At 41.5% G+C, this 21,907-nt stretch overlaps 1 protein-coding gene across 1 annotated transcript; it reads left to right on the forward strand.

Annotated features, from left to right (window-relative positions):
* Positions 1–207: 207 nt before the first annotated feature.
* On the forward strand, positions 208–9,838 carry LOC135548323 (scavenger receptor class F member 2-like). The gene is made up of 11 exons (XM_064977800.1): positions 208–515; positions 940–989; positions 1,132–1,233; positions 1,784–2,303; positions 2,730–2,948; positions 3,416–3,544; positions 3,641–3,744; positions 3,941–4,055; positions 4,197–4,297; positions 4,583–4,729; positions 8,396–9,838. Exons 1-11 carry the CDS (start codon positions 409–411, stop codon positions 9,487–9,489), a joined length of 2,688 nt encoding a protein of 895 aa, XP_064833872.1. The 5' UTR covers positions 208–408; the 3' UTR covers positions 9,490–9,838.
* The last annotated feature ends 12,069 nt before the right edge of the window (positions 9,839–21,907 follow it).

Consider the following 21,907-nt stretch of genomic DNA (forward strand, 5'->3'; position numbering starts at 1 on the left):
CATAGACATAGTGTATATGTACTGTGAGAATGTGCTACTTCCTATTTTCAACAACAGAGAGAGCCATTGACTAAGTCCTGAATCTGCTCTGTAACTGACCAGGTTTTCATATGGTAGTCTGTTTTACTGGAGGGTGGGGAGTTGGTGATGTCGTTGCATTGGGGAGGGCCCAGAGAGGTTTACTACTTTTTCCCATTACTTCTTCATACCGAATTTGCAAATTGTCATTGAAGCATAGACCTTGTGCTAACAGCCTACCGGTAGGCTACTTCATTTACAAGAGCATACCGCCACCCTCTGGATGGGTAACTTTTTGGACGACATAGAAAAATTGTTTACGTGCTTTTTGGAAGAAAGTCAGACATAATTCCACGGGAAAGCCCTTGGTGGGATGGTGTTCATCACAACATGGAAACAACCAGAAATGTCTTTGTAATTGTGCTTCTAAATTTCTTATTTTTTGGGATTTACAGCCAAGAACTAAATCCCAGAGGTAGAAATGTATGCGAAGCTGGGTAAGTGATTGTGTCCCTGTTTTAAATAAGTTTTAGGCTTGACATTGATGGACAAAACTATTACAGCAGCCTAATTTAAGTCAGTGAAGGTAGATAAACATGCATATATATTTTTTCGACATAGTTTGATATTTTCTGAATACCCAAGCCCTTCGATACACAGATACTGTAACCTTCCTCAGATCTCCACTTATTTGGTCTACTGCCTCGTTTTCTCTTTGTGCCAGTAATTCCATGCACTTTGAATGCTGTGACCGATTTGCATCTCAAAGTGATGAGGATCATGTTTAATATTTAGATTTATTAGACTATCTGTCATGATTGAAATGTGATCATAATATTAGTTTTGATAGAAAGAGTTAAATGACGTTAGGTTATATGAATCAAATACAGATCATTTGTTTCTCCCTCCCATATCTGACAGGCTCCAATGCTGTAGTGGCTTCGCACAGCAAGGAGATGAGTGCTTAATACGTGAGTAGTTGAACGCCTCTTTTATAGGAATTAACAAACCTGAGTCCGATCATTGGGAGTAGACTTCACAACCATTTCCTCTTTCATTTCTAAAAGCATAACCATTTAATGTGAACTAACTCGCTCAATTGTTTTCCTTCAGCAATTTGTGAGAGTAACTTCACCTGCAAAGAGAATGAAGTTTGTGTGCGACCCAACGAATGCCGCTGTCGTTCTGGTTATTTTGGAGCCACTTGTGACATGAGTAAGTATCCTGTTACTACCTCACAGCAATCAATAAAGTGGTCATCAGCTGTTGAAACAATATCAAAAAGCTTAGCGATGGGGCTGGAGAAATGGGAACACTCTCCAATTCATAGACAGAGCTATAGATACATGGACTGACAATCCAAAAAGTATAGTTTTAACCTGGTTTTGAGGCTATATAATGTTTGTTTACATTTACTCTGTTTACAAAGATTGGAGTAAAACAAGCTTATATTTTGGGTTCTGATGGGGTACAACAGCTGAACTAAGCTCCTGAGGCATTAATAAGTTATATTCTTCAAGAATCAATTGGTACATGTCATTCATTTGTAAGTCCAACAGTGGATGTATCAGCTGCAGATTGCCCCTTTTAAATGTAATTTTGACATTTATTTAAAGGTAGAGTTAATGTGTTAACACTAGTCATTTTCACATACAGCCAGTCCAGGTAGCCTACCACTCAGAACTACGTAGCCTACGTCCAGAGAGAACTTAGTACACAAATGATCTCATTATTGATACATATTTGCCTTTCATCCTCCCTGTAGAATGTCCATCCCAGTTCTGGGGACCTGACTGTAGGGGTAAGTGTGACTGCCATCCCAATGGAAGTTGTGAGGATGTCACTGGGGCCTGCACCTGTAACCCTAATCGCTGGGGGCCAAACTGTGAGAGAGCCTGTGATTGCCAGAAGGGCCAATGCAACCAGGAGACAGGCGCTTGTACGTGCTACGCAGGCTTCTGGGGCTCCCAGTGCTCCACCAACTGTCACTGCAGCATAAACTCTGTGTGTGATGTGGGAACGGGCCAGTGCCACTGCAACCCCGGCTGGTATGGAAGGAACTGTGGTGCTCAGTGTGCCTGCAATGGTTCTCCGTGTGACCAGCTCACGGGGCGCTGCAGGTGTCGACGGCGTTTGTGGGGTACTCACTGCGAGCGCATGTGTCAGTGTATCCATGGACGCTGTAACCAGGCGGATGGATCGTGCACCTGCAGGCCAGGATTCAGAGGGAGGTTTTGCAGGGAGCCGTGTCCAGCTGGGTTCTACGGACAGAATTGCAGAAACAGGTTTGTGACACAGCTATGTTGGACAAAGATAACTTAGTTGGGACCACAGAGGTTAATTAGGTGGATAAGACAAACATGTCTTTGCCCTTTTCTCTTTCTGTCTGCTGTACTGTGTCCATTGTGGTAGACATGTGGTGATGCTGTCAAATTAAATGTGATTGACAAACTGTTTTGAGCTGTGACCCACCTAGAGGTTTTTGGCCACCTAAAGCTGTTGGCGACCAAAACCAATACCTATGGCCGCAATCCAGTTTCTAGCAACAAGGGAACTAGCCTTGGCTGAAAGCCTGTGGCAGAAGCTATAAGGGAACCAACCATTTGGAAACACTAGTTTAGCATGTGTATAACAGTTATGAGTTGAGTTAGTCCATGCTATTCATGTTGTGTTATAATGTTACTGAGGACTTGGTCTTACTGTTCTTCCAGGTGTGGACACTGTAAAGGCCAGCAGCCCTGCAAGGTGGCAGAGGGACATTGCGTTGCATGTGAACGCGGTTGGAATGGCACCAGGTGTGACCAGATGTGTGCTCCTGGGTTCTTTGGTGGAAACTGCAAGGACGTGTGCTCACCCTGCAAAGATGGACACTTCTGCAACCGCATCGACGGCAATTGCCCCCACTGCAACCCTGGTTGGATGGGTGATCGGTAGGAATAGGATTATGAGCTTCCTGTCACATTCATCATCTTTAATAAATAGATCACTAGTCACTTTAATAATGCCACATTAATAATGTTTACATACGTTGCATTACTCATCCCATATGTATATACTGTATTTTTATGCCATCTATTGCATCTTGCCTACAAGTGTACCACTCTGTCATTGCTCATCGATATTTATATGTATGTATTCTTGTTCCACCCATTTACTTAGATTTGTGTGTATTAGGTAGTTGTTGTGTAATTTTTAGATTAGTTGTTAGATATTACTGCACTGTCGGAACTAGAAGCACAAGCATTTTGCTACACTCGCAATAACATCTTCTAACCATGTGTATGTGACCAATAACAGTTTATTTGATTTGAATAATCAAATGTAGATGATTGTAGAGAAATGATGAGAAGGAAATTATATAATCTCTGAGTTTTTTCAACCATTTTTGTCTTTACAGATGTGAGCTCAAGTGCCTGAATGGAACCTATGGAGAGAACTGTGTCAATAACTGCAACAGCTGTTTCAATGGGATGTGTCACTTCGCTACAGGAGAGTGTCTCTGTGACCCTGGCTTCTCTGGTGCCTAGTGAGTGCAAAACATTTCAACATGCAAAAATAGTGCAAAGAGCATATTGCCCAATGAAGTTTTCAGCCATGTCGTTTGCCTCTCTTTCCTATGCAGCTGTAATGTGAGCTGTTCAGAGGGTCAGTATGGGGTTAACTGTACCCAGATCTGTTCCTGCCATGACAACAACTGCAACACAGTGACTGGAGCATGCAACCTACGTAAGAAACTTTCCTGAAACAGACGTATGTTATGTGATGAGGGAAAAAAGAGTAATGTACATGCATGCTTTTTCCAGAAAGCTTATTAGTAATGTATGTATCCACCATAAAAACACTTAGGGACAATATTTATTTTAGAAAATATGTTTATTCTGTGGCAATGCTGACAGATTAGTGCCCTCTGCTCTTTGAACAGAGCCTAACCAGAGGATGGGTGTGATGGCAGCAGGGGTGCTGGTCACCTGTCTCCTCCCACTGCTCCTCTCCTTGTTGTGTTGCTGCTGTATCTGTAGACAGAACAAACATAACGAGTAAGTCAAGTGGAAACACAATGAAAACACAGATTCTTTGTTGTTTGTATTGGGCACAGTACATCATGAGCTATTGTCACATTGGTTGGATTTAAACTCAGACTTTACTGCTTGTTTTGTTTGTCTGTTGTTTGCTTTTAGCCCTGAGAAAAAATCCAAAAGACTCTGTGAAGGGTTTACACGAATCAGCTCTAAGCTTCCTTGCATCCCACTGAGACGGCAGAAGCTACCCAAAGTTGATGGTACGTACTACTTGCACAAACTCATTTGCATTTCTGTCATACTTGCTGTTGATTGTTTAACATCCATGTTAATGTGTGTTTTCACCGGGTTCGCATGATTGATGATAAACCAGCCAAATCCCAATATATTCAAAGTAGCATCCTTTATCCTTGGTATTTTGCTTTGCTTTCACTCTGAATGGCTGTGACAGTGAGCTCAGTGTCTTATCATTGTGAACAGATAAGTACAAATCTTTAGTGGATGTAGATTCTAAGGGTTAGAAGCTCTGTTTCTGTTCTCCACAGTGTCCCACCATGACCATGAGAATACTTTCAACTGTAGTTTCATCGAGCCCCCCTCCGCAGCGGAGCAAACCACCACCTGTGGGTCGTCCCGAGCCTCCTCTTCTGCAGAGACCACAGAGGATGGACATGTCTATGCTGTCCCTGACGGTGAGTGTCACAAACTAAATCTTCCCTGTCACTCCTGTATGATACTGCATGCTGCATTAAAACCCCCTCTGTTGTTGTCCATTAGTTTACTCCAATTAGGGGAGTGGTGGTAGGGTTAGGGGAAAATAATAATATATACAGTATCAGTCAAAAGTTTGGACACACCTACTCATTCAAGAGTTTTTCTTTACTTTTTACTATTTTCTACTAGCAAATGAGTTTGTGCAAGTAGAACTACTACTTTTACTACTATATGGAAACATGTAGGAATCATGTAATAACCAAAAAAGTGTTAAACAATTAAAAATATATTTTAGATTTTAGATTATTCAAAGTAGTCACCCTTTGCCTTGATGACAGCTTTGCACACTCTCGGAATTCTGAACCAGCTTCATGAGGTAGTCACCTGGAATTCATTTCAATTAACAGGTATGCCTTGTTAAAAGTTAATTTGTGGAATTTCTTTCCTTCTTAATGCGTGTAAGCCAATCAGTTGTGTTGTGACAAGGTAGGGGTGGACCAGGTCCATATTATGTGTCATGCCCTGACCATGGAGAGCCTTTGGTTCTCCATGATGTTTAGGTCAGAGCGTGACTAGGGGGGTGTTTTAGTCATTTTGTTTCTATGTTTTGGGATTAAGTATGGTTCCCAATTAGAGGCAGCTGATTATCGTTGTTTCTAATTGGGGATCATACTTAAGGGTTCCCTGTTCTCACCTGCTTTGTGGGATATTGTTTTTGAGTGAGTGCATGTTGCACCTCAGTACTGCACGGTCGTTGTTTGTTTCCTGGTTTCTTTTAAGTTTCACTAAAAATAAAGAACTCCAATCACACTGTGCCTTGGTCCGTCTCTCCACACGTTCGTGACAGAATATCCCACCAACAAAGGACCAAGCAGTGTGAAAATGAGGTTAAGGGAGTTTTGGACTTGAGAGAACACGAGACCCTTCCTTTGTGGGAGTCGCCAAGGAACATAGGGGGACAGCAACGACGGGGACCGCGGCCACAGAAACCCCAATAACTTTTTGTGGGGGAGCACGTGGAGCTGGCGGTTGAGCAGCGAAGAGTGCCAGAGCCTGTTTGGGAGTCGGAGGAGGAATTTGATGAAAGATTCCGGAGAGAGGTGGTCGCGATGAGAATGCTGCAGCACAGGCGTGCTGAAGAGCGTGACACAAGTCCAGTGCCATCTGCACCGGTTTCACGCATCTGGCCTCCAGTGCGCCTTCCCAGTACGGTACATCCTGTGCCAGCTTCCCGCACTAGCCCTGAAGTGCGTGTCACCAGTCCGGTGCCACCTGTACCGGCTGCACGCATCAGGCCTCCAGTTCGTCTCCCCAGTTCGGTACGTCCTGAGTCAGCCCCTTGAACTCGCCCTGAAGTGTGTGTCCTCAGTCCGGTACGTCCTGTGCCTGGTCCTCACACTCGCCCTGAGGTGCGTGTCACCAGTCCGGTGCCACCTGTGCCGGCTCCACGCACTAGGCCTCCAGTCAATGTTCCGGAGAGTCCTGGAGCGGCGCCCAGTACAGCTCCAGGGCAGGAGCCTTCCGCTGCACCGGTGCCCAGTTCAGGCACGGCGGCCAACCCAGCTCCATGGCCGGAGCCTTCCTCTGTGCCCAGTCCAGGCACAGCGTCCAACCCAGCTCCATGCCCGGAGTCCTCCTTTGCGCCAATGCCCAGTCCAGGCACGGCGTTCAGCCCGGCGTGATGGCTGGATCCGGGGTCTGGGCGGGGGCTACGACCGGCACCGGTGCCGCCACCGACACAAGTCACCCCCCCCCCCCCACCCTCCCCATTTGGCTTCAGGTTTTGCGGCCGGAGTCCGCACCTTTGGGGGGGGGGGTACTGTCAAGCCCTGACCATGGAGAGCCTTCGGTTCTCCATGATGTTTAGGTCAGAGCGTGACTAGGGGGTTGTTTTAGTCATTTTGTTTCTATGTTTTGGGATTAAGTATGGTTCCCAATTAGAGGCAGCTGATTATCGTTGTTACATTTACATTTACATTTAAGTCATTTTCTAATTGGGGATCATACTTAAGGGTTCCCTGTTCTCACCTGCTTTGTGGGATATTGTTTTTGAGTGAGTGCATGTTGCACCTCAGTACTGCACGGTCGTTGTTTGTTTCTTGGTTTGTTTTAAATTTCACTAAAAATAAAGATGTGGAACTCCAATCACACTGTGCCTTGGTCCGTCTCTCCACACGTTCGTGACATTATGTCAAGAACAGCTCAAATAAGCAAAGAGAAACGACAGTCCATCATTACTTTAAGACATGAAGGTCAGTCAACATGGAACATTTCAAGAACTTTCAAAGTTTCCTCAATTGCAGTCGCAAAAACTATCAAGCGCTATGATGAAACTGGCTCTCATGAGGACCGCCATAGTCTGGAAGACCCAGAGTTATCTCTGCTGCAGAGGATACGTTCATTAGAGTTAACTGCACCTCAGATTGCAGCCCAAATAAATGCTTGACAGAGTTCAAGTAGCAGACACATCTCAACATCAACTGTTCAAAGTAGATTGCATGAATCAGGCCTTCATTGTCGAATTGCTGCGAATAAACCACTGCTAAAGGACACCAATAAGAAGAAGAGACTTGCTTGGGTCAAGAAACATAAGCAATGGATATTAGACCAGTGGAAATCTGTCCAAATTTGAGATTTTTGGTTCCAACCGCCGTGTCTTTGTGAGACGCAGAGTATGTGAACGGATGATCTCTGCATGTATGGTTCCCACTGTGAAGCATGGAGGAGGTGTGGGGGTGCTTTGCTGGTGACACTGTCTGACATTAATTTAGAATTCAAGGCACCAGCATGGCAGTGGCACACCATCCCATCTGGTTTGCACTTAGTCCCACTATCATTTGTTTTTCAACAGGACAGTGACCCAAAACACACCTCCAGGCTGTGTAAGGGCTATTTGACCAAGACGGAGAGTGACGGTGCTGAATCAGATGACCTGGCCTCCACAATCACCCGACCTCAACCCAATGGTTGGGATGAGTTGGACCGCACAGGGAAGGAAAAGCAGCTAGCAAGTGCTCAGCATATGTGGAAACTCCTTCAAGACTTTGGAAAAGCATTCCTCATGAAGCAGATTGAGAGAATGCCAAGAGTGTACAAAGCTGTCATCAAGGCAATGTGTGGCTACTTTGAAGAATCTCAAATATAAAATATATTTTGATTTGTTTAACACTTTTCTGGGGGTTCATACATGATTCCATATGTGTTATTTCATAGTTGAGATGTCTTCACTATTATTCTACAATATTAGAAAATAGTTCAAATAAAGAAAAACTCTTCAATGAGTAGGTGTGTCAACATTTTTGACTGGTACTGCGTGTATATATATATGTGTATATGTATTTAAAAAATATATATATGGGGGATTGGAAATGATACAGACAATTATATTGATGGAAGCCACAATCTATCTGCACTATTAAAGCTGATCTACCCCAAATACAATTACTAATCTGCTGCCATGTCATCCAATTAAGGCCCTAGTTTCAAGAGTAAACATCAACAGGAAATACAGCATTTAAAACATTCCCAGGGCATTATTTTTCATTTCCTCAACATCTCAGGTTTGAAAGGGGAGTCTGATTCTGCTTATCGTTTATTTATTTGAAAAGAACATGATTGTCGTTTGAACTCTCTCCTCTCTTTAGAACCTGGAGAACAGAACAAAAATAAAGGGAACAGAATCAACACAACAGAGACTAGAGTACTGGCTGATTATGATGATATCTCTGAGGTAGACATTTTGCTGGAGAACATGGACATGACTATGCAGTTCTCAGTTAACACCAGTGAGCTGCCACTCCAGAAGTCCTCAGAGAATGAGGGCTCCTGCAGAGGCACAGAGTCAGCCAACAGCATCCCCCTCCGGGCCCATGCTCCGCAGCCACCCCAGCAGTCCAGCAAGGAAAACAATGTAGTGTCAAACACCGTCAAAGACAATGGAAAGCCTTCAGCTGCTGAGAGGGTTAAACCTCGACCACCAGACCCCTCCACAAAGCCAAAGCTATCCTGGGTCCATGCATCTCCTGGGCCGAAACAGAATAATATAAGTCAGGAAAAGACTGTGGCTGAGGAGAAAACGAGTTCCAGGAAGAAAGCCAGCAAGCAGCAAGCTCCCAATGCCGCAGAGTCTGCATGTACAGATGGGGCTGGCTTCCAAGGGGAGAAGAAGCCAACTAAAAGCAGATCTGGTATGTTGCAGATAGAGCATATCAACGGGGCAGTGCAGAGTGTCCTCAGGAAAATGGGCAACTTCCGTGCTGACCGGAAGCCTGAAATCCAAAGAGAGTCCGCAGAGAAGAGCCCCAGTTTATCCCTAAACAGGGAGGTTAACCAACTGAACATACACTCAGAGGCAGCCTCTCTCTTAGCTGCTCAGCTAAAGGAGAAGACTCAGAGCCTGAACAGGAGTCAGACCGGCTGCTGTGAGGAGAGCCTGTCTCAACTCCAGGCCCATAGAAAGAAGCCCACCTTGCCCCAAAAGACTGGAGCAAAGGCTCTGCTTCCCACATCCGCTAGTTCACAGAAGCCTCTGCCAGATACGCCATCTAAAGTAGCCAAAATCCCAGTGAAACAGGACTCTAACCACTCTGAAAGCAGTTCAGAGAAGGGAGACTCCACAGTAAAGAAGGCCCCAATGAGAAAGCCTCCTCGAAAAAAAAACAAGGAAGGAAATATAGACTCAAAAACAAAGACTATTGCTCCAAGGGTTGCAGTGATGCCACCTCAGGCTGCAAGTTAGTGAGGTCAGTGTTATTGATTTTCAATTCTGAGAAAACAACGCAGATGTTGAGATGTCTGAAATATTTTTGGGGGCATATTTGTTTCATTGTGTTTTGCACCAAATCGAATATCGATGGAATATTTTCCCTTCTGTGGGTGTTTTTCATCTTGAGAAATGTTATGATATAATGCAGTAGTCTTTCTATTTTAACTTTTTATTTTCCTTCACCATAGCTATTCTCAAATCAATGTATTGTATAACAGTGAGTGCTAGGAGGTCTGAATACTTATTTACCTTGATCAATCGTCATTATTGTACCCAACATTTGCTAATTTGTTCATATTGAATAAACCAAACACCTCCAAAAACCTGGAATTTGCATCTCCTAAATGTTTTAAGTTGGAAAGCCGATCCCACAGCCCAGAACTGTGAAGCCACATCAGGGCCTCAGACAAACAAGAGGTGTGTTGTGTTGATGGTAGAACAGCTTGGGGTCTGTGTTGAGGGCCCTGTGGCTGTCTGACACATGTGTTGCAGTTGTGTGTGCAGTTTTTTGGGGGAATGGTAGACTTTGATGCAGCTGTAAATGCTACAGAAGATCAGATGCTGTTTAATTGATTACAGACTGTTGGTGCCGGTCATCCTGAATCCATGCTGTGACCTGCTTAGACAGGAACATCTCTCATTCGCTCTCAGGACTCTCAGACAAAGCAAAGACCCATTTAAGGGCAACAAGGTCCTGAAAATAAGTTATTTAACATAAGTCATGCAGTAAGATTGGCAGATGACCAGCTGTCATGTTGTGAAAGGTCGATCATATTGATGCTTCCAAGACATGAATGGCTGCATGCATAGGCGCTACTGCATCATTATTTAATTCTATAAGTTTTACTGTGGAAAAAGTATGGGGTCTAGTGGTGGGATGAGGACTAGAATTATGTTTTGACTGCCTGTTTAAACATCTCCCTGGAGCTTGGTCCATAACAGAATGCCAAGCATTGAGAAGCAACTGCCAACTCAACCATGTCCCAGAATACTATTGGGAGACAGTGGCTACCATAGACACCCTATGAAAGCATTAACATCTGGTAGCCATTACATCGCTGGAGTTGAGGGGAAAAGCTAATATTTTCTGCTAAGCAAAGCAGAAAACCTAGAGTGATATAACACCTAAATGTCAGAATGGCCTAATTGGAAAACTAGACCACAGTAACAAACAAAAGTTGTTCCCTAAATATGGTTGAAATTGTTGTCTTAATGTCTTTTGAATGCCAAGACGGTACAGGATCATTCATTGATAATTGTATTTTTCTGAAATTTAGCATAAATGAATGTTCTTTGGATATGGGCCATGGCTCCAAAAGGACTGTATATCACACCGCAAGCAATTGGCAGGACTTTTCTATGGGTATGATTACCTGTTTGTAAGTGTCTCGTCTATACTCACTGTGGTATGAATGGGACATTGTGGACCTTCTGTGTAGGCTACAACATGTTCTTTTCATTTACTGTTTGCTGAAACAGGAATGGAAAATGCCGACATCATGAAATTTCATGATTGGAAACAAACACAGCCATAAAACGACCCAGAATGAACAGACACGATCAGAGTTTTATGATGTGACTAGGGTTTCAAAAATCTGGTAACTTTCTCCAAATTCCCAGATTTTCAAAAAACCTGGAAATCATGCTTATTCCCTCCTGATTCCATTCTTCTTAAACAGTTCCTCTGGCTGCTACTAATCTTGATAAAAAGTAATTCCATCAAAACTATTTTGAGGTAAATTGATCAAAAAACATTGTCATTTAGAAACAGCTGTGGATATAATCCAATTAAATTACATCTATTTTTGCGCACACACACACACACACACACACACACACACACACACACACACACACACACACACACACACACACACACACACACACACACACACACACACACACACACACACACACACACACACAGTACCAGTCAAAAGTTTGTACACACCTACTCATTCAAAGGTTTTTCTCATCTTTACTATTTTTTACTATAGAATAATAGTGAAGGCATCAACAATATGAATCATGTAGTAAAAAGTGTTAAACAAATCAAAATTACACTACCGTTCAAAAGTTTGTGGTCACTTAGAAATGTCCTTGTTTTTAAAATAAAAGCAAAACAAAATTGCCCATTAAAATAACATCAAATTGATCAGAAATACAGTGTAGACATTGTTAATGTTGTAAATGACTATTGTAGCTGGAAAAGGCTGATTTTTTACATTTACATTACATTTAAGTCATTTAGCAGACGCTCTTATCCAAATGGAATATCTACATAGGCATACAGAGGCCCATTATCAGCAACCATTACTCCTGTTTTCCAGTGGCACGTTGTGTTAGCTAATCCAAGTTTATTATTTTAAAAGGCTAATTGATCATTAGAAAACCCTTTTACAATTATGTTAGCACAGCTGAAAACTGTGTGCTTATTAAAGAAGCAATAAAACTGACCTTCTTTAGACTAGTTGAGTATCTGGAGCATCAGCATTTGTGGGTTCGACTACAGGCTCAAAATAGCCAGAAACAAATAACTTTCTTCTGAAACTCGTCAGTCTATTCTTGTTCTGAGAAAAGGAAGGCTATTCCATGCGAGAAATTGCCAAAAAAACTGAAGATCTCGTACAACGCTGTGTACTACTCCCTTCACAGAACAGTGCAAACTGTCTCTAACCAGAAGAGAAAGAGGAGTGGGAGGCCCCGGTGCACAACTGAGCAAGAAATAGGACAAGTACGTTAGAGTGTCTAGATTGAGAAACAGAAGCCTCACAAGTCCTCAACTGGCAGCTTCTATAAATAGTTTCCGCAAAACACCAGTCTCAACGTCAACAGTGAAGAGGCGACTCTGGCATGCTGGCCTTCTAGGCAGAGTTGCAAAGAAAAAGCCATATCTCAAACTGGCTAATAAAAAGAAAAGATTAAAATGGGCAAAAGAACACAGACACTGGACAGAGGAAGATTGGGAAAAAAATAGTGTTATGGACAGACAAATCTAAGTTTGAGGTGTTCGGATCACAAAGAAGAACATTCGTGAGACACAGTTAAAATGAAAAGATGCTGGAAGAATGCTTGACGCCATCTGTCAACCATGGTGGAGACAATGTGATGGTCTCAGGGTGATTTGGTGGTGGTAAAGCGGGAGAGTTGTACAGGGTAAAAGGGATCTGGAAGAAGGAAGGCAATCACTCCATTTTGCAATGCCATGCCATACCCTGTGGACGGCGCTTAATTGAAGCCAATTTCCTCCTACAACAGGACAATGACCCAAAGCACAGCTCCAAACTATGCAATAACTATTTAGGGAAGAAGCAGTCAGCTGGTATTCTGTCTATAATGGAGTGCCCAGCACAGTCACCAGATCTCAACCCTATTGAGCTGTTTTGGGAGCAGTTTGACCGTATGGTAAGTACAAAATGCCCATCAAGCCAATCCAACTTGTGGGAGGTGCTTCAGGGAGCATGGGGTGAAATCTCTTCAGATTACCTCAATAAATTGACAACTAGAATGCCAATGGTCTGCAAGGCTGTAAATGCTGCCAACGGAGGATTCTTTGACGAAAGCAAAGTTTGAAGGACACAATCATTATTATTTAAATTATCTATAACCTTGTCAACATCTTGACTATATTTCCTATTCATTTTGCAACTAATTTCATGCTTGTTTTCATGAAATTCAAAAGGCACTTGCACATCTGAGCAATCTCTTTGCAGGTGCATGGCAACAGTTGAACAAGATGAAGGAAAATGGAAACCACACACTGCTTTGGTAGTATCACTGATATTTAATAAGCTTACGTATTTGGCCTCACAGCCTTCGTCAGAGTTTTTGTGAATGTTTTTAAATTAGCTCCCTTATGTAGACCTAGCCCCGCCCACATCCATTCCACGCATCGAAAGGGGTTGGAGGTAAAGGAAAAACAAATAAGTGCTACTAAATATATGCATCTCACAAACACTACAAAAGTGTATAAATAAGACGCTTTAAACACATCGATAAAACCCCAATGAGGACACTGTAAGTTTTCATTAATCATTGGGTACATCATACGAAAAACATCAGTAATCTTAAATAGGCACATAATTCATGTTCAAATTCACAACATAACATACAAAGGCATTTCATCATTAAGTCTTTTAGGAAATATTGTCTGGAGGGTGAAAATCCAAAAAACATTCCCTTTTGCTCAGAGTATCATCAATATCACCTCCCCTGTCTGGTATCTTAACTTTCTCTATGCCACAAAATCTAAAGGTAGAAATGTTATGCTTTAGGTCATTAAAATGTACTGCGACTGGATCATCCCTGTCGTTTCTCCTGATTGAACTTTTAATTGAACTTATGATTGAATTATGTGCCTATTTAAGATTACTCTGATGTTCTTTCTACGATGTACCCAATGATTAATGAAAACTTGCAGTATCCTCATTGTGGTTTTATGGATGTGTTTAAAGTGTCTTATTTATACACTTTTGTAGTGTTTGTGAGATGCATATATTTAGTAGCACTTATTTGTTTTTCCTTTACCTCCAACCCCTTTCGATGCGTGGAATGGATGTGGGCGTGGCTAGGTCTACATAAGGGTGCTAATTTAAAAACATTCACAAAAGCTCTGATGAAGGCCATGAGGCCGATACGTAAGCTTATTAAATATCAGTGATACTACCAAGAGCAGTGTGCGGTTTCCTTTTTCCTTCATGCATGTTTTCATGGAAAACAAGAACAAGTGACTTCAAACTTTTGAGCAGAAGTGTATATTTTGGATTTTAGATTCTTCAAAGTAGACATCTTTTGCACACTCTTGGCATTCTCTCAACCAGCTTCACCTGGAATGTTTTTCCAACAGTCTCGAAGGAGTTCCCACATATGCTGAGCACTAGCTGGCTGCTTTTCCTTCACTCTGCAGTCCAACTCAAACCAAACCATCTCAATTGGGTTGAGGTCAGGTGATTGTGGAGGCCAGGTCATCTGATGCAGCAATCCATCACTCTCCTTCTTGGTAAAATAGCTCTTGCAAAGCCTGGAGGTGTGTTGTGTCACTGTCCTGTTGAAAAACAAATGATAGTCCCACTAAGTGCAAACCAGATGGGATGGCGTATCGCTGCAGAATGCTGTGGTAGCCATGCTGGTTAAGTCTGAGTCTTTTACCAAAGAGGGCTATCTTCTGCATACCACGCCTACCTTGTCACAACACAACTGATTGGCTCAAACACATTAAGAAGTAAAGAAATTCCACAAATTAACTTTTAACAATGCACACCTGTTAATTGAAATGCATTCCAGGTGACTATCACATGAAGCTGTTTGAGAGAATGTCAAGAGTGTACAAAGCTGTTATCAAGGCAAGGGTGGCTACTTTGAATAATCTCAAATATATCATATATTTTTATTTGTATAACGCTTTTTTGGTTACCACATGATTCCATATGTTTTATTCCATAGTTTTGATGTCTTCAATATTATTATGCAATGTAAAAAATAGTAAAAATAAAGAAAAGCCCTTGAATGATTAGGTGTCCAAACTTTGGACTGGTACTGTATGTATATACAGTTGAAGTCGGGAGTTTACATACACTTAGGTTACATACACTCCACTAATTTCTTGTTAACAAACTATCATTTTGGCAAGTCAGTTAGGACATATACTTTGTGCATGACACAAGTAATTTTTCCAACAATTGTTTACAGACAGATTATTTCACTTATAAATGTAGACCTCCACAAGTCTGGTTCTTCCTTGGGCAAAATTTCCAAACGCCTGAAGGTACCACATTCATCTGTAAAAGCAATAGTACACAAGTATAAACACCATGGGACCACGCAGCCAACATACCGCTCAGGAAGGAGATGCGTTCTGTCTCCAAGAGACGAATGTACTTTGGTGCGAAAAGTGCAAATCAATCCCAGAACAATAGCAAAGGACCTTCGGAAGATGCTGGAGGAAACAAGTACAAAAGTATCTATATTCACAGTAAAACGAGTCCTATATCAACGTAACCTGAAAGGCCGCTCAGCAAGGAAGAAGCCACTGCTCCAAAACCGCCCCAAAAGGCCAGACTACAGTTTGCAACTGCACATGGGGACAAAGATTGTACTTTTTGGAGAAAAAGTAGAACTGTTTGGCCATAATGACCATTGTTATGTTTGGAGGGAAAAGGAAGACACCATACCAACCGTGAAGCACAGGGGTGGCAGCATCATGTTGTGGGGGTGCTTTGATGCAAGAGGGACTGGTGCACTTCACAAAATAGATTGCATCATGAGGCAAGAAAATTACGTGGATATATTGAAGCAACATCTCAAGACATCAGTTAAGTTAAAAGCTTGGTAGCAAATGGGTCTTCCAAATGGACAATGACCCCAAGTATACTTCCAAATTTGTGGAAAAATGGCTTAAGGACAACAAAGTCAAGGTATTGGAGTGGCCATCACAAAGCCCTGACCTCAATCCCTTAGAAAATTTGTGGGCAGAACTGAAAAAGCGTGTGCGAGCAAGGAGGCTTACAAACCTGACTCCGTTACACCAGCTCTGTCAGGAGGAATGGGCCAAAATTCACCCAACTTATTGTGGGAAGCTTGTGGAAGTCTACCCGAAATGTTTTACCCAAGTTAAACTATTTAATGGCAATGCTACCAAATACTAATTGAGTGTATGTGAACTTTTGACCCATTGGAAATGTGATGAAAGAAATAAAAGCTGAAATAAATCATTCTCTATACTATTATTCTGACATTTCACGTTCTTAAAATAAAGTGGTGATCCTAACAGACCTAAGACAGGGATTTGTTACTAGGATTAAATGTCAGAAATTGTGAAAAACTGAGTTTAGATGTATTTGGCTAAGGTGTATGTAAAATTCCGACTTCAACTGTATATTTTTATTTATAGGGAAACCTTAAGATAAATCATCCACTAGTTTAAAAATATATTTTTTTTTATTGTTTTTGAGTAAAGTAGTAATATGTTAGGTTAGTATGTTGGTTGCAATAATCCCCCCCTTCAATGTGGCCCCTTTCTGGTTGATCGTGTTTCTGGCTGTAATTTTTATTTTTTACATTTTTTAAATATCACCTTTAATTTACCAGGTAGGCCAGGTGAGAACAAGTTCTCCTTTCCAACTGCAACCTGGCAAAGATAAAGCAAAGCAGTGCGACACAAACAACACAGAGTTACACATGGGATAAACAAACACACAGTGAAATAACACAGTAGAAAGATCTATATACTATTTTGGCACTGGCTAGCCCAGTTAGCTACCGAGCAACCTCACTTGCAGAAAGTCTGAAGATAAATAAATGCTAGCCAGCTAGTCAGCATAAGCTAATGTCTGCTAGCATAGCTACTTCCTTTTCAGGTGTGAGTTTTCAAGGAATGATCTGATTGTGGTGGCTATGGCGAAGAGGCACTTAGTTGTTCCCTAAATATTATTGAAAATGGGTAGGGCATTAAGGCAGCTGCCTGTGCTTTTAAAGTGCCACCCAAAACTATGAGGCACCACCGAGACAAGCAGTTCAAAATCCCAGGCTACAGCCATTTGGGTGGGTTACCAGTCTTCACTGGCTCTTTCGAATGTGACCTGGTGAATCAACCTCTGCCACAACCTCCACCCCACAGCCTACCCAGCACCCACAGGCCTCCAGTGACCTTACTCCGGATGTTGGTAAGAGAAAGAAACGTCAGCACACATTTTAGGAAATATATAGTAGGATGTAGAATGATTATAAATGTGTTTATTGAACCAATACGCATGAGATCTTGTTGTTGTTTATTTGTTTTTTTTTAAGTACCAGTTCTACAACAACAAACAGAGGTAGGGGTCATATTGGGGTTGTTCCCCAAGCCAAGTATATACGAGGCGAGGAAAAGAAAGGTTGAGCCGGCTACAGTCCTGACAGCTTCCCCCCACAAGAGGTTCCCGGAGAACAAGTGAAAAAACTACTAGGGAAAGAAGAAAGCAAAGGAAGAAAGAAACCTGTAATGCTGAAAGAATCTGTGACACTAAAAAAGGTTCCTCCAGGTTCAAAAACCACAACAAACACTATAAAAGAAGGGGATGCAGAATGCTTGTTCTGTAAAGGGCTCCTCTCTGTTACCTGTGGCAGTGTCAGGTGGGCTATCGAGCTATGCTCAAATTTAACTGGGATGGGAATAATTTGCGACCTCTGTGTCAATAAAAATATCTGGGAAAATGCCAATGTGTTAAGTTATTGTTATGAAATGTTTAATGTGCGGGTGTGTGTATCTCTGTGTGTGTGTAATCAATATTTAATCAGATATATGCCAATGAATTTCTTCCCAAAAAATCTAATTATTACAAACTTTTGAAAAACGATTTGCTCTTGAAATGTCATTTTAAAGACTATGAGTTTAGTTTAACTGTAGATAATGGAGTGTAAGGACAAGGTCAAAGAAGAAGGAGAATTCATGTGCAGGTGAGGTAAAAAATAGGGACACTTCTGTGAAATCCTATGGCATAATCTTCTATTGGGCTAAGTATCTTACCCCGATTACACACACAGTTTAGCTTGGCAAAATGCCCGTCCTAAAAAATGTATTGTATTATATAACTAAAAATCTGTCAACTGTAGCCATTTATTTTCCTTTGTTGCGTTACCCTAAGCACAGCCATCATCCACCTGCATTTTTTTCTCTCCAAATGTTGCTTTTTTTGTGTCAGAAATTAGACATTGATCTTAAGAGGGTGAGCTCAGCTGTGAATAATCCTGGCGCACCAAAAGGTGTCAAGGGAAGCCAGTTTGGATTTGGCTTCAGACCAATCACATGACATCACATCAGAAGCCAAACATCATTGACAGAAAAAAAACTTGAATTGTTGCGTCTTGTTGTGTTGCTGTTCTCCGGTGGCTAACTAGCTAGCTAAAATCGTCCCTTTCCTAAATTAGCCATGGATGGAGATAGGGATTTGGACTTGTAATTTTACTTAATTCTCGTTACTGGCCAATGATTATAATGACGATTCTAATCCAACTATAAATTAATACACTGTGCCCATGGCCTGAGAGGATGGAAGTTCAATATGTAGCCAGATGTAGCATGCTAATGTTAACTAGCTCACCTGGTGCACCATTGCCCATTAAAGGAAGTTAGCCTAGCAAGCAAGCATTTTAGCAAGTTGCCTAGGACAACAAAAACTACAATTGTGTACTGATGACAGAGTTATAGACCATTTAGGCAACATGAAAGAGGAAGTTGGCATTGGTGTTTCTTTAGAAGTAGGGTGAGTCAACATGTTTTTTCTATTAAAAAAAACACAAATCAGTACCATGGACAGACACATCATATTTAGCTTACATTGATTGGATTAAATCGTTTTTGGTATGTTTTATTTGTCGCTGTATTAGATTAAACATAGGTGATTAGATGATGCTGAAATGTTAAAGTTGAAATGGTGCTGGAATAGTGGAGGCAGCTCCTGTTTTCTTTGCGACTTGCTGTAACTCTCCATGGTTCTAAATCAATAGTTGTTTAGAAGTCTGAAAATGTCAGAAACATTACCTTGCTTGACCATGCTGTAAGGTCCTTTTTAACCTTTATTTAACTACTTTTGCAAGTCAGTTAAGAACAAATTCTTATTTACAATGACGGCCTACACCGGCCAAACCTGGGTGACGCTGGGCCAATTGTGCGCCGCTCTATAGGACTCTCAATCACAGGTGGTTGTGATAAAGCCTGGATTTGAACCAGGGTGTCTGTAGTGATGCCTCAAGCAGTGAGATGCAGGGATATGACCTCTGTGCCACTCGGGAGCCCGTGTTACATGTAATATGTTTTGTGGATTTCACAGGACAGATTTTATTTTATTTTTATTTTGGAGAAGTTTTATTGTTGCATTTCCTTTAAAACAGCTCATATATTTTTGCACATCATTTTATACATATAAAAAACGGCATAAAAGCATAAAACACAGCATTTCAGTATTACAAAAAAGTTTGTGAAAAAGTACATGTTGTTAAAACCAATAAAAACAACCAGAAATAAAATTACTTTTTTATGTAAAACATCAAATTCTGTAAAAGCCATTTGAAGTGTGTATAAATGATTTAACAAATGTAAAACATTTTTAAGACATGGAAAACATGTTAAAAAGTCACTTTGTTAAAAGGCTTTATTCGGTGTTTAGGTCAGGAACGGGGTGAGTCCTTATCAAACTCGCCTCCTCCTGCTCCTCCGAATAAATGTCTGTCCTGTCCTTCGGGGCCCAGAAGAGATCCCCCCCCCCTAGGCGACACAGCTCTGTCAGGCTGTGGCCGCCAGGACCTTTGGTGCCGATTCAGCAGGACAGATGTTGCTATATGGTTTTGTAATGAAACAAATGTGTGGTTGAATTTATTCTCCCACTGCCTAATTATTGTCTCGGCCTTAGGCTTATATATCACGATGTCAAGCAGTGGAGGCTCCTCAGAGGAGGAAGGGGAGGACCATCCTCAGAGAATTTCATAATAAAAAATAATAAAACATTTAAAAAGTTATCCTTTTTTGATAAAACTATGCTAAATATATTCACGTCACCGAATAATTGATTAAAACACATGGTTTTGCAATGAATGTTTACTGGAGCCTCAACAGCACTCTGTAGGGTAGTGCCATGGTGTAGTCGGAGGACAGCTAGCTTATGACCTCATCTGGGTACATTGACTTCAATAAAAAACCTAGGAGGCTCATGGTTCTCACCCCCTTCATTAGACTTACACAATAATTATGACAACATCGAGAGGACGTTCTCCAACCTAACAGAGCTCTTGGAGCATGACCTGGCATGTTGTCCACCCAATCAAGGGATCAGATAATGAATCTAGTATAAGCATAAGATACAGCTAACTAGCACTGCAGTGTATAACATTTGGTAAGTAGTTGACTCACAAAATGCGACAATAGGCTCATCGGTGTAACTGCTAAACTGCTTATTGAACTGCACACTAACGTTACTGCATGATTGTAGCAGGTTTACTAGTACGTTAGTTCTATTAGATATGTTGACTATGACGTTACTTTACATAGTGACAATGATGTAGGAGAGCACATACATGTGAGAAGAAACTATGTTTATGTGTGATCAGTGGTGTATTCATTCCGCCAATTCTGTTATTAAACAGAATTAAACGGAATAGGGATAAGCATACCCGGATTTGTCCACTAATGGACTAATGATTACACCCTAGATCAGCTAGATGCAGGCAAGTGCGCGCAAGGCGGTATTGAATGTGTCACTGTCAAATTTCTATCGACCTGTGTACACCTACATGATAAACTTTCATTCATAGGCTAGGTTGATGGTCTTGATGGGTATAGGGAAAATTTGAGTATCATGTAGTACCCTAAACCTATCGATGTTACATTGAACTTGATAAATGGAATATGAATGACAGTCATCCAATATGCTGTAATAGAAATAAGGCAATGTTCATGAGACAAAAAAATTGTCCTCCCTCATCTTAAAACGGCGCCTGCTGCCAAAAGCATATGAACTAACAAGTTACAGAAAAAACAATGCAATTGACACATATTTTGTAATATTGCTTTTTATGGGATGGGGGGGCTTGCTTGCTTCCTGGTGATTTTACCCACGCACCGCTACTGCCGACCTTGGATGTGGGATATAAAGTATTACATAAATAGGACATGGATAGAATGATGCCAGATGGACTCTCCATATAGAGGAAATAGCTCCATCTTGTGTTCCCAACATAGAGCAGGACATTAATGACACTTTCAAAACTGGGAAAAAACGAGCTCCTACTGAAAAAAATCAATTTGAACGTGTCATCCACCTCGATATTCCAACTCCGACCTCTTTCTAGAGCTCTGACGTCATGATATGACCTCGCATTTTCCCAGTTGTTTTGAATGTGGCATGAAACCAGAGATACAATCCCTCATTCATATTAGTCAAATTTTGATCAACTCCCATATCTATTGGGTGAAATACCAGTGTGCCATCAGAGCAGCAAGATTTGTAACCTGTTGCCACAAGAAAAGGGCAACCAGTGAAGAACAAACATTGTAAATACAACCTATATTTACATCTATTTTCTACTTTTGTACTTTTAACTATTGCACATCATTATAACATTGTACATAAGACAATGTTTGAAATGTCTCTATTCCTGTGACACTTTTGTGAGTGTAATGTTTCCTGTTCATTTATCTATTTCACTTGCTTTGGCAATGTAAACATGTTTCCCACGCCAATAAAGCCCTTCAAATTGATACTGTATATAATGGCGAGATGGTTTTGTCTCCACCCCAACAATGGGAGTTGAAGTCCCAATGGCAGGAAGGCAGGCAGTCTGTAAGTCATGGTCAGATTGACGAGTGAACCCTCGCTCTTCCTCCCTGCCATTGACCACTTCTCCCAGTGAGGGGAACATA

Source organism: Oncorhynchus masou, chromosome 11 (genome assembly GCF_036934945.1).
Source record: "Oncorhynchus masou masou isolate Uvic2021 chromosome 11, UVic_Omas_1.1, whole genome shotgun sequence".
NCBI classification, from domain to species: Eukaryota; Metazoa; Chordata; class Actinopteri; order Salmoniformes; family Salmonidae; genus Oncorhynchus; species Oncorhynchus masou.